Source organism: Budorcas taxicolor, chromosome 1, assembly GCF_023091745.1.
Source record: "Budorcas taxicolor isolate Tak-1 chromosome 1, Takin1.1, whole genome shotgun sequence".
Classification (NCBI taxonomy): domain Eukaryota; kingdom Metazoa; phylum Chordata; class Mammalia; order Artiodactyla; family Bovidae; genus Budorcas; species Budorcas taxicolor.
The window spans coordinates 154,370,452-154,384,532 of NC_068910.1; the positions used below are offsets into that span (position 1 = coordinate 154,370,452).

At 36.1% G+C, this 14,081-nt stretch overlaps 1 protein-coding gene across 2 annotated transcripts in view; it reads left to right on the forward strand.

Annotated features, from left to right (window-relative positions):
- Positions 1-12,662, forward strand: part of TBL1XR1 (TBL1X/Y related 1) — a 173,212-nt gene extending 160,550 nt beyond the window's left edge. For both annotated transcript variants that reach the window (XM_052638498.1, XM_052638506.1), the window contains 6 exons: positions 3,485-3,606; positions 3,746-3,820; positions 7,685-7,812; positions 8,385-8,550; positions 11,253-11,354; positions 12,211-12,662. In XM_052638498.1, coding sequence (XP_052494458.1) covers positions 3,485-3,606; positions 3,746-3,820; positions 7,685-7,812; positions 8,385-8,550; positions 11,253-11,354; positions 12,211-12,237 — 620 coding nt within the window. In that variant the 3' untranslated portion in view covers positions 12,238-12,662. The remainder of the gene's footprint in view (positions 1-3,484; positions 3,607-3,745; positions 3,821-7,684; positions 7,813-8,384; positions 8,551-11,252; positions 11,355-12,210) is intronic.
- The last annotated feature ends 1,419 nt before the right edge of the window (positions 12,663-14,081 follow it).

The window sequence follows — 14,081 nt, forward strand, 5'->3', positions numbered from 1 at the left end:
TTAGTAGGTATGTAAAATGGTACATTTGTGGAAAAGAATATGACAATTCCTCAAAAAGCTAAACATAGAATTACCATATGACCCGGCAGTTCTCCTCCTAGGTAACTGAATTGAAGTCAGGAACTTGAATGAATTCATAGCAGTATTTATAGCATTGTTCACAGTAGCCAAAGGGTGAGAACAACACACTGTCCATGAGCAGATGAGTGGATGAACAGAATGAGGTCTCTATATACATGGATTATTATTCAGCCATTTAAAAAAATGGATTTCTGGTACATGCTGCAACACCAGAGAACTTGTATACCTTATGCTAAGTGAAATAAGTCAGACAAAACTTTAAAAGTAAAGATTCAAGATTACAGAGGCTGGGAGGAGGGCGAAATGGAGAGTTGTTGCTTAATGGTTACAGAATTTCTGTTCGGGGTGATGCAGAACTTTTGAAAATAGTGGTGATGATTGTACAATATTGTGAATGTAATTGATACAGCTGAATTGTGCACTTAATTAAATGACAAATTTCATGTTATGTATGACCACAATATTTTAAAACTAATGTAATATGGTAAAAGCCATTGAATTGCACACTTTTAAATGGATGAAATGTATGATACATGAATTATATCTCAGTGAAGTTGTTTTTTTAAAAAGGCAAATGAATATTAAATGCCTTTTCCCCTTCCCTCATAGGTTTATTTATTACCTTTCTGGATTATGAAAGATACATGGGTTAACAAAAAATAAATCAGAATTGGAGGACACAGAGACTGAATCTTAGTTCCAGGGCTCTTTTTTTTTTTTGCTGCACCTTGCAACTTGCAGGATCCTTGTTCCTCAACCAAGGATCAGACTCATGCCCCCTGCAGTGAAAGAGCAGAGTGCTAACCACTGGACTGCCAGGGAATTCCAGCTCCAGGAATTTAGAAGATTGTGTACCCTCGGCCAATTAACTTTTCTTAGCCTTTTTCATCATATGAAAAATGAAACCAGTAATAGTAAATATACCTCTCACGTATTACCTACATAAAAATATATTTTATGTTAAAGATGTGTCTCTATCCTGAAGGACTTATATTACCTAGAGTTATTTTTAAATTTTAGGAATAAAATATAAAGTAAGGAGGTATGGGTTCTTAGATCACACCAATCTATAATCATTGTATTTTATGAGCCAAGCATATCACAGAACATTAATCATACAGCTCATGTCTTAACATTCTCCAGCTTCCTTCAGTTATCTTTACCTGGTTATACACTTAGTTTTTGTTTTGGTTTGGACCTAATAGTGTATTTGTTTAAATACTGTTTCTGATTTTCTCAGCCACCTATCTAACATTTTCAGATGATGCACTATCAGATTGATATCCTGGTGGAGCACAACAGATACTTGGCCTTCTTCATAGCGTTTTATTATATAACTTTTAATTGTTCTTTAAATTATTTACATTTTTGGTGCACACACCCCCATACACACACACCACACACAATTATTTTGGGGGGGGGGGGATTTGCACTGGGTCTTCGTTGCTACACCAGGCATTCTCTGGTCACAGCGAATAGGAGCCACTCCTCGTTGTGATGTGTGAGCTTCTCATTGCAGTGGCTTCTCTTCTTTGCAGAGCACAGGCTCAGTAGTTGTGGTACAAGGGCCTGGTTGCACCGCAGCCTGTGAAATTTGCCCAAACCAGGGATCGAACTCGTGTCCCCTGCATTGGCAGGAAAACCCTTATCTACTGTGCCACCAGGGAAGTCCTTTCCCCCACTTCTTAACACTGTAATAAATTATCATACAAGCATTTTGTTAAAATTATTTTTCAAAATTGTATCTTAATAATATTTAATGTCAAAATGAAGGTGTAGTTAATGATTCCAATTCCAAATCACAAAGACAAAATCTAAACCAGGTAATTCAAGAAAGGGAACATAATATAAGGAAACTCTAGCAGAAGTCTTACAAGAGTGAAGAATAGAGAAGTAGGAGGTAACTCCGAGTTTAACAACTGCAGTAAACCTAAGACTGTAGAGAAAATGATAGGATCCAACTACCCAGTGGAAATGGTGTCTTTAGAGAATAGGCTGCCTGGCGAGAGCAGGCACCGTGGAGCAATCAGAGTCACTGCCAAAGACCCAGTCTTAGAGAGGACCACGGAGTTGCCTGTCTGCCCTCTTTCTCCTGACCTTGGACTTCTGACAGTTTCTTCCACTTAATGAGCCCATCTAGGGTACTGCAGGCATGGGGACCTGCAATATGTCATGTCCTGGTGGCAAAGAAGGGCAGGGCAGAGCGAGGTGAGGAGTGGGCTGAAGATAAGCTCACAGAGGAACGGTTGTCTACATTGCTCTAAGAGGTTGTGGTGCACATGAACAACAGCATACCAGACATCGTGCTGATCAAAGTGGGCCAGTGTTTTTATTCACTGACTTAGTTGGATTCTCCCAGAAGCAGGATGGGAAAGAGGAAAGGAGCCAAGGAAGGCAACAGTTCTGGTGACAAAGGTCTAGGGTCAACCTAATTCATGCAGGGCTCTGAAGTGTTTGTTATATATCGGGATTTTCCTTGTCTTGCCAAGCAAGCTTCATTTTTGATTCTCACCTTTTCCCCCACCACCTACTGCCTGCTCTAAATGCAGTGTTTGGTATGCTTCTATTGCTTAACCCAGTTACTTGCTATCATTACCTTAATCTGCATTGCTAATTATAGAGAAGCTTTGCACTTTGCAACAGGGGAAAATGAGAAAGGAAAGAATCTTTAATCATATCCGAGCTAAAGTATTAAATGCCAGCCAGCTTTTGAACTTCTGAGGTTTTAAATTCAGTGATGTAGAATTTAAGATATATTTGACAAGAATCAGTTAGAAGCAAAATGTATTTGCCAATCATGTAATACTCCCATTTATCAGTTAAGTAGATAGTGGAAATGGTACTTACTCAGTGTAACATTTGTCTCACTTGTAATTTACAAAGTACTTTCATACACATTATCTAACTTGATGTTCACAATATCCTTGAGTACTAAGTGTAAAGGTTTTTATCCCCATTTTTTAGCAGAGAAAAATAGCGTGAGAGCTGACTTGCTTATAAGGGCCCATTAGTTAGGGAATAGTAAAACAAGGCTTCTTATCCATTGAACACTCACAGAATTTTAGAAACAAAAGGAAATGTAGCATCACATTTAATGTTATTCTTTTAGAAATGAGGTACCAAGAGTCCAGTGCTAGTAATTTACAGAGCAAACTCTCAGGAACCCTCATCTCCTGGTTACCAGGCCAGTATACTTTCTATTAGGCTGCGTCTCACATAGAGACAACCAAACTGAAAGGTATATTTGCGGTATTTAAGTACCATAATCTTAAAAATTCTATTAATATAAAAAGAATAAAGCAAATCATTTACGTTCTTAATGTTCAGCAATGTTTTAAAACTAAAGCACCTAGATTTCAGTCCGTGTGGAATGAATACAAACCTGGCCTTTTTTCCTTTGCAGCACCAGCATTGGATGTTGACTGGCAGAGCAACAACACTTTTGCTTCTTGTAGTACAGATATGTGCATTCATGTCTGTAAATTAGGACAAGACAGACCTATTAAAACATTCCAGGGACACACGGTGAGAAACTTTTCTCTCCCTCCTTTAAAGCAATTATGATGAATAAGTAATGTTTCAGTGGTTTTGAAGTATGTGTTTAATACCCAAAGAACAACCAAGTCTATGAAATGAAAATGTGAATGTTTACTGTTATTTTTAGAATGAAGTAAATGCTATCAAATGGGACCCAACTGGCAATCTCCTGGCATCCTGTTCTGATGACATGACCTTGAAGGTAATTCAGATAGGAGGGAGGAAGGGGGCTGAGGAGTTATACAGTGTGGCTGCTCTGGCCATTCTCAGAATGTGTCTCTTGTAGTTGGGAATTATGATACTAAGATTTGTGCTATTATAAATTGCCTTTGCTAGTAATGAGTCATATATTGGTAAAATGAAAGGTTATTTGCTCGTGTAAAGATCTGACTCACAGGTAATTAATGAAGATCTTTGTAGGATACATGGATTTGACTGATATTCTGAGCAGTGTATTGGATTTTTGCTGTGGTGTGGATATATATCACCTTTGCTTGGAAACTGATGTGTAGTGGATATATAGCTTAATCGGTGAATGAGCATAGTTGACATGTCAGAATTCACATCTCAATATGAGTTTACATTTTTCTTGTTTTATAACTAAAAGCAAAAACTAACACCTAGCCCCTGTGTATATCACATACCAGAATTAAGGGGTGAGAAAAGCTTTTTGAGATAAAGAAAAATATAATAATCTTCAAAATTAATGAAGCTTGAGCTGTATACTTCATCAAATTAGCTCTACTAAAAATAATTTACCTTTGACTTTATAATGCCACTGCCTACAAACGTGATAACCTTTATAGATGGATAATCATGAAGGAAAACTGCTTTTCCTCTTCCCATGAACAGATTAAATGTAAGCTTGGTAACCTGGTGGGTTTTTTTTCCTTAAATACCAGCTATGTTTTTAGTTAGGTTTTCTCAAGTCTGGACTCCTTTGTAAGCATTGCTGATAAAAATGCTTTTCTTCACACGTGTATTTGTGAGATTACTTTGCAAGTGTGTGCGTGCATGCATGTGCACACACCTGCTCACTCAGTCATGTGTGAGGACCATAGCCCACCAGCCTCCTCTGTGGAATTTTCCAGGCAAGAATACTGGAGTGAGTTACCATTGCCTACTCCAGGGATTGAACCCGCATCTCTGCATCTCCTGCATGGGCAGGCAGATTATTTACCACTGTGCCACCTGGCACCCTTGCATGCACATACATTATGCTTATAAAATGAATAAAGAGCAAAAAACTTCTTTGGGAGCAGAGTGTGGTACATACAAGGAAATGAAAGAAGGCCAGTGGCTACTCTCAGCTACTGATTTGCAGTTCAAGAGATATGTTTGAATTAGAAAGTGTTAGAGAGTTTTGTTGTTGTTATTCTAAGAATAATAAAAGGTCATAGAATTTTAAAGCAGAAGCTACAAGGATGGATAATGTCTAGTGAAGCCATACTTTGAGAAGAAGGAACAGCAGATGAATGAGAAGATTATGCTTAGCTTGGATAGTGCCTTTGAGTCATGCAAGTGGAAGTGCCAGGCTGGTCTGAGGCTCAGAGAAGAACTCAAAGTTTGACGTAATCATTCGGGAATCCTCAATAGACGGATGGTCATTCAAAGCCATGGGCGTGGACAAAATTGTGTAGGTAAAAAGTATCAAGTAAAAGAAGAAGAAAGCTTTAAAAGTCTTAAACTCTGTAACATTTACCTGCTTTAAGAAGAATCAGGTTCCAAGAGAAAACCTAGCAGGAATGACTTCAGTGGAAATAGTATGTATGTGTAGAGAATATTTCAAGGGAGGTGTTGAAGAGAATGGTCAGTAGTATCAGTGCTATTGAAAGCTGGCATGAAATACGTTTTGGAAACTTATCTTTTGCACGTATTTACATGGAGTTATGTATACCTAGGATACAAAACCGGAGAAGGCAATGGCACCCCACTCTAGTACTCTTGCCTGGAAAATCCCATGGGCAGAGGAGCCTGGTAGGCTTCAGTCCATGGGGTTGCTAAGAGTCGGACACGACTGAGCGACTTCACTTTCATCTTTCACTTCCATGCATTGGAGAAGGAAATGGCAACCCACTCCAGTGTTTTGCCTGGAGAATCCCAGGGACGGGGGAACCTGGTGGGCTGCCGTCTGTGGGCTTGCACAGAGTCAGACACAACTGAAGCGACTTAGCAGAATACAAAACATTATGATTCTGTTTCATTATCTCAGTTTCATTGCAGAAGTGTGAAATCCCAGCTGATTTTTGTTTCTTTGTTGGCACTTGTGTTTGGTGTATGTTTGTTTTGGGCAAGATTTTCCGTCTTGTCTTTATTGAGTGATTTTGTCAGAAATACTGTTGATACAGGTTTCTCTTAACTTTTGCTCAAAAACAGTACGAGTTTTTAATCTGTATTGCATAATAAACATGTTTTCAACTTGAGAAAAGTGTGTTTTCTGCTTACCATTTTAACTTTAATTATTGCCTTTTTAATGGTTTTTTTCTATATGGATCATTTAAAATTTCTAAATCTTATTATGGTGAGAACAGATGAGATCTACTTTTTAACAGATTTTTCAATGTACTATACAGTATTGTTATCTAAACACAGTGTTGTATGGCAGATCTCCTCTAGGGTTGAAATTTTATACTTTTTGAATAGCAGCCCACCTCCACCACAACTCCTTACAGCCACCATTCTTTTTTTCTTCTTTTCCATTATTGTTTATTATAGGATATTGAGTATGATTTCTGTGCTATATACTATAGGACCTTACTGTTTATCCCCACCATTCTTTTTTCTTTCTTTTGCTTTTATGAGTTTGATTCTTAGATACCTCATGTAAATGGAATCATGCAATGTTTGTTTTTAAAATGTATCCATGTTGTCTTGTTGAATACTGCAGGATTTCCTTATGTGTTCAGTCTGAATGTGCTCCACTGTGTGCACGCGCATCTTCTTTTCCCATTCACCCATTGTTGGACTCTTAGGCTGTTTCCATATTTTGGCTTTTCTGAAGAATGCTGCAGTGAACATGGGAGTACAGATACCACCTCAAGAGCCTAGTTTCACTTTATATGTTTTATATATATGTAGCCAGATGTGGAATTGCTGGTTCATATGGGGATAGTTGCTAAAATTTGAGGGAGAACCTCCATACTGGTTTTCATAGTGGCTGCACCATTTTGTATTCATTTATCAGCAGTTTATAAGGGTTCCAAGTTCTCTATATTCTTGACAAAATTTTTAAAATTTATGGTAGCCATCTAACAGTTGTGAAGTGATATCTCATTGTAGTTTTGATTTGCTTTTCCCTGATTATCGGTGCCATTGAGCATCTCTGCATATAACCTGTTGGCCATTTGTATGTCGATTTGGAAGGAATGTCAAGTCCTTTGTCCATTTTAAAATTAGTATTTTGCTTTTGAGTTGTAGGATTTCCTTACATATTTTGAAAGTTATTGGATATATGGGTTGCAGTATTTTCTCTCATTCCATAGGTTGTTGCCTTTTTACTTTATTGATTGTTTTCTTTGCTGTGTAGAAATGTTTTAATTTTATGTAGTCCCTCTTGCCTTTTTTTTTCGTGCTTTTATTGCCTATCCTTTGGTGTCAACATGAATCCTACTGTATTATCTGTATATTCCTTATCTACTTTCCCTTCCCCATTGCCATATAGTTCCTAATTCTGAATTCTAAGAGGAACTTAACAATGTATATCTTCATTTTTAAAGGATGGCATAAAAACTAATGCCTTAAATATTGTAGCATCATTACCAAGGAAATTACTGAATGTTTATATTTGTACCATCTGAAGCTTTCAAAAATAATCTTAGAACTACAATTTATTGAATCCTGAAGCCTCACAATACTGATTATTAGAATGAACTTGAAGCGAATTTGTCATTTTTAAAAAACAAATATTAAATATATCCTACTACATTTTAATTTCTTTGCATATATTCTTTTGATCTCTATAATTATTGTTATGGTTATGCCACATATTTTGGACTGGCTAGATCATATTATAAACGTATCCTTTGTATGGAAAGCTAATTTACACACACTTTTCCTTTTTGTTTAGATATGGAGTATGAAACAAGACAACTGTGTCCATGATTTGCAAGCACATAATAAAGAAATTTATACTATCAAATGGAGTCCAACAGGGCCAGGGACAAGCAATCCAAATGCCAACCTTATGTTAGCAAGGTAACATTTCTGTTTTGCTTTTCCTTTATGAGTCTTTTACAAAAAGAAAATTCTTACATTGTGGCAGAAAATTAGGAAAATTCCGTAAATTGGGAATGTGTCCTGCAAGGAGTATTTTTTAAATGGGAACATTTAGGCATTTTATTATTTCAGCTCATAATGGATTTTGTTTATGGAGATGTCAAATATTTACTGATAATATCAAATATTGATTAAAACCTATGTAACTGAGGCATGACGCAATAAAGTTTTTTCAGCATCAAAATAAATAATAAGTGTGCATTCAAAGTAGTGTTTCACGAATCAATATAAAGGAGTTATTTAAAGCATAAAGAAATGTAGTAAATTAGCTTATCTATGTTTTCCAGCTTACAGATGTGGAGATGCCCTTAATGGAAGCTGCCTCTTCTCCTTTTAGCTTTGTTTCCAGAGCGCCTTCTTCCTAACAGCACAGTCTGCTTCTCATAAGGAATTTGTGGCTAGCTGTAAGGAAGGATGGTCATTGTAGTTTGGGGGTAGGGCTGGGAATTTCATTACTTATGAGATCTTTTTTTTTTTCCCTCCTTTGTCAGTGCATCCTTTGATTCTACTGTTAGATTATGGGATGTAGACCGAGGAATTTGCATCCATACTTTGACAAAACACCAAGAGCCTGTGTACAGTGTAGCTTTCAGTCCTGATGGCAGGTATCTGGCGAGTGGTTCTTTTGACAAGTGTGTGCACATCTGGAACACACAGGTATGTCTGGGTTATTTGAAGAGTCACATATCTTTATATGAATAAGAAGTGCTTGTCTAAACAAATTTTTTTTCCCCAATTTTGATTGTCATTCCTTTCGTGTTATTCATTCAGTTCTTAGTTTTTAAGTGAGTATTTTTTGGTGGCATTTTTTATAGCTTAGTAAAGATCAAAACCATCTGAAGTGAGATTTCCATAATATTGACCAAAATTTAGAAATAAATTTAAATTCTTTATTTTTTCAACAGTGTTGCAGACATAAAGTATGAGAATTTAAGATGCATTTATTTAGATAAATGATGTAATTTCTTTATTTTCTAAAAGAATTATCTTTGAAGAGGGTATATATGAGCAGTTAAAAAAATGTACTAAAGGACAGGATTTTATGATTCAATACAAAATTTATCAGAGAGAAACTTAAAACTATATACTACATTTCTAGGGACAATGCTACAGAGATCTTTTCTTAAAAATGGAGAAAACAGTTCTGTTGCTTTCATTCCTTTTCGTCTTTTCAGTGTTTTAGTTTTTACGTGCCATATACTATTCTCTTCAGTAACAGTTACGTGACTCTACCTGTCCCTGCAGTATCGGTTTAATTTTAATGAGTGTTACTTTGGAAGTCTCCCTATTAAGGCTCTCTTTCTCCCCTTAGTAGAGCTTTGTAATTTCTTCATAAAGATCTTCTTTTATTAAAAATTTATTCTGAGGTGCCTTACATATTTTATTGTTACTATGTATAGCATCTTTTTGGAGAAGGCAATGGCACCCCACTCCGGTACTCTTGCCTGGAAAATCCCATGGACGGAGGAGCCTGGTAGTCTGCAGTCCATGGGGTCACTGAGAGTCAGACATGACTGAGCGACTTCACTTTTACTTTTCACCTTCATGCATTGGAGAAGGAAATGGCAACCCACTCCAGTGTTCTTGCCTGGAGAATCCCAGGGACGGGGGAGCCTAGTGGGCTGCTGTGTATGGGGTCGCACAGAGTTGGACGCGACTAAAGCGACTTAGCAGCAGCATAGCATCTTTTAAAACATGTGTTCATTTTACTTACTGATAGTTACTCATGTTTGGAACATTACAGATTTTGGCATGTTGATGTTGACTTTGTTGACTTCATCAACCCTGCTGAGCTCTCTAATCTTAATTATTTCCCGGCTTGGCGGGATCTTAGTTCCCTGACCAGGGATCAAACCTGTTGCCCCCTGAAATGGAAGGAAGTACTGAGTCCTAACCATTGAACTACCAGAAAAGTCCCAGTCTTTCTGTTTTGACTGAATAGCAGAGACTTTATAGATAATCTGCCTATTGTATTATTTTCTGTCACTCATTTACTCCATTTTGAGTAAATTAACGTAAAATAAAATTTGGGTAGAGAACAGTAGAATTCTAAGGGAAGATGCTGTTTTTTAAAGACATTTGAACAGCTATCCATACTGTTTTGTTGTTTCACTATTGTGCATCAAAATGTCATTTTTTTTTCAAGTTTGAAAATAATAAAATGCATCTTGTGAGATTTCAGTGCAGGAAAAAGTCATTATTTTTTTGTCGTATACATATGTGATATATATGTATGTGTGTAGTTTGTTGTGTTTTTTTTTCCTTCCCATTACTTGGTTGATATGTTACCTAATCATTTGACAGATAAATTCTTATAGTCTGGTCTGATCACAGATTTGAGTAAATGCTAAGAATTCTTTGGCAGTTTTAATGTAGATGGCTCTTGCTTATTGACCATGCTGTTTGGGTTCAATTATAGCCTAAGTTAAGCTTAGAAATTGGTAAGTACTATTGAAGGAAAGTGTTGGTTCTTTTTTAAAGCCCACAGTTGACTCTCTATAGATTTACTCTGTACGTGAGCTTATTTTAGGTTTTGTTGATGCCACTCCTTTCCCTCCTAATTAATTGTAGATATATTTAAGGCCTGCTATACTCATACTTTTTCATTAATCTCTTAAATTGTGAGAAATTTTAGATAAGAGGGAAAAAACACTAGAGCTCTCCCAATGTGATCAACTGTATCCATGCATCTGTGGTTTCTGCAGTATTTCCAGACTGACTTTGAACAGGAAAACGAGGAAAAATGGTCTCCCAGCTTAGTGATTAACTTAGGGCTGGCTCTGTCAGACAGTGTTTACAAGATATGTGTCTTGCTGCCATGTCGTTTTTAGATAGTTCTGATACTTGTAGTTTGAATTTTGTAGGTCACCATGAAGCTGAGACATACTTTCCTTGTTTGTCAGGACAGAACACCGAAAGCATGTTTTCCAGTTTCTCATACAGAACCTCTTACCTTTGACCTGTTTAATGACTTGTTTCCTAAGAGAATATATTTTTGTACTGAGTTTTAATTATTGAATGGCAGCTGAATGATTTTGATTACCATTACCAAAGGAATAAAGTAATTGAGCCATAAACTGTGTGTGTGTGAATGATCTGTTAACAGAGAGCAGGCGTGTGTGTGTGTGTGTGTGTGTGTGTGTGTGTGTGTGTGTGTGTGTGTGATCTGTTGAGAGCAGGCTAGTGCTACCATTTTGTGAAAGGATTATCATATTACATTTCTGGTATTTCAGAACTTGTGTTTGAAGCTAAATCTTGCATTGGATTGCTGGAAATAAAGCCGTATGATATTTTGACCTCAGCATTTGAACATACATAATACTTTATCATTTTTAAGATTCTGCTTCTCATTATTTTAGACAGGTGCTCTAGTTCACAGCTATAGGGGAACAGGTGGGATTTTTGAAGTTTGTTGGAATGCGGCAGGAGACAAGGTTGGAGCCAGTGCATCAGATGGTTCAGTAAGTACAATGAAGCTTTCCAGAGGGGTACATGTGTGTGTGAGAGGGCACAGTGGATAAACGCGGCTTGTGCTGGTGGTGACTGCCAAAGGGCTCTTTATAAAAAAATTTTATGATATGGGTATTGATCTATTTTACTGAAGACTCTATACTTTTCATACTCGTTTCATTCAAATAATGTAAATATAATTTAGGGTATCTTTGCCAGAGTGCCTTCAAGATCAAGAAATGGACTGTAGAACTTCATCAGTGAAATTAAGTATAGCACGGTATCTCTATGAGAGAGATTTGAATTTTTAATGCCTATTTTTAAGCTTCTTTTCTTGTAGAAGATTGCTGGTAGCCCAGGGAAGGGGGGAATAGAGGCACTGAGGGGTCTACATTGAGGAATGTGTGATACCAAGAGGCTTTCAGGGCAAGGCTGGCAATGTCTTTACAGAAATACTCGTTGTGGCTTCCAAAGTTCTGAAAGCAGAGGGAAGATGGAAAGAGTATAGCCATTAGCTGTTTACTGAAGCGATACCTTAATATAATCTGTAGTATCTTTCATTAAAATTGAAGGCATATCATAGAAAACAGTCTATTTTGAGTGTATTTATTTCTACATTTTAATTAACAGAAAGCAAATCTTAAAAATTTTAGCCATGGTTCTTCTGTAGTGCGAGCCCGTGATTATTTCCTCCATCTTCTTTCACGTAGTTTATCTGGTTGTTTATATCCATTGCTATGATTACTTTTGTTTTATCAGTTTCATGAACTTGGAACTAAGAAATAGATTCCAAACTGTACTATAAAAAAGTTAAAAATGTACAATGAGATTCTTTACACACTGGTTGATTATTTTAATTTCTTACAGGTTTGTGTATTAGACCTTCGGAAATAGCGCTACTAGTTGGAAGCCATGGACCGACTATGAATGTGTATATAGCCAAAATGACTGTCCCCGACCCAAGTACTGCTATAGTCCCACTTGAACCATGGCCAGTCCACTACAGCCAAATCTAAGAGAAATATATACAAACAGTGTATATAAACAAAATTGCACCCTGAAGATGACAGAATTTTGTCACAGCTTGTGAATTCTGTTCACCAAGTGCTGGAATCAAATCTGCTGTGCCCCTAAAATAGCATTTAGAAGTTTTGGATATGAAAAACAGAAGAGAGAAAAAATATGCGTTATAAAAGCAGCCCATACATGTACCAGTTTTTGGATACTAATGACAGCCTTGTTTATCCCCTTTGAATCAGCAGACACCATGGATTATATTCTTTTTTCCCTTCAGTAGTTTAGCAGTTTGTATGTACAGAGAAAACGGACTTACAAAAACTTGCAGCAGTAGTTTGTTCTTGCTTTTAAACTTTTTTTGGTTTAGTTTATGGATGCATGAAGTAAGGGAGTGAATCAGTTTCTTGTTTATATTTTTTTTCACCTTTTAAACAAAAAAATTCTTAAAAATATTTTAATGCATTCTTTTGAAGAGATAGATGTTTGGTACATTTATGGCTCCCAGAGCATATATTCAATTGGTGCATGTTGTAGACGGGGAAATTGGAAATTAAATGGAACTATATGACTTTGGTCATGTCAATCTGTAAGACACATCAGTAAAAGGGTATTATGCTCTGTTTTTTGTTTTTGCTTTTGCTTTGTTTTTCTGTTGTGGGGTTTTTCTGTTTTGTTTGTTTTTTTGGTGATGTGGCTTAAATGCAATAGTTTCTTTTTTTGGGACATATTTCTGCCAATTAAAGACTAGAAGGGCACAAAAAATTTTTTAATACCATAGAGAAGATGCATAAAAATATCTTCTGATGTTTTGTAGCCATAACTAAATTATGGTTAAAAATGTGCACTATTGTGAAAAGGAGCAAAGTAGGTTTGGGTTTTTTTGTTGTTTGTTTGTTTCTTTTACTTTGTTTTTTTAAGAGATTAAAATGTTTCTGGATAAGGAGTAGCTTCTCCAAAGTGTCCATCATTCTGTTGTAGAAGCTTAAATATGTAATGTAACCAAACTCCAGTATTAAAAATCTCTCATGTTATTTTTCTTTATACAAAGCAAGATAACGGCATATAACACTGCCATTACATGGCAAAATGTTTGCTACCTTAGTTTAAAAACAATCTTTAAAACAAAAGACTTGCTTCAAGGTGTTCTTAAATAGCAGTGATTCAAAAATTTTAAAAAAAGGTATAATTGCACTAACCTCCCGGCTGCTCTGATTCTGCGTTTGTGGTACTTGTGACTACATTTTCTCAAATATAGATAGATTTAAGCTGCTATGTTTTGTTTTTTTAGTAATCACTACTATATCATGTCTTTTACTCTGTTTATAATATCATGTATTTTCTTAAAGGTATAGGTATCAGATCAAACCTCCTCTTGTGCTCATGCAACTAAAAGCTAAAATATACAGAATTTACAAATGATAGCATGGGGCTATGTTTATATGTGTGATTAACAGGGTTTGTCATGATTAATGTAATAATTCAGAAGTGTCAGTTTTGAAGAGAATAGTTGTCAAATTTAATATCGCAAAAATTTTAATTAAGGAATATCATTTATTATCAAGCTTAGCAAATTTATAACACTATTTCTGTCACTAATTATTTGAAGCTTTTACTGCTAAAATTTTAACCTATGTTTTAAGTAGAAACTGATTTAACCCTAGTAATGCAGCTTTGATTTTCAGCATTTGTTGTTTTGCTATTTTTACAAAACAGCATTGATT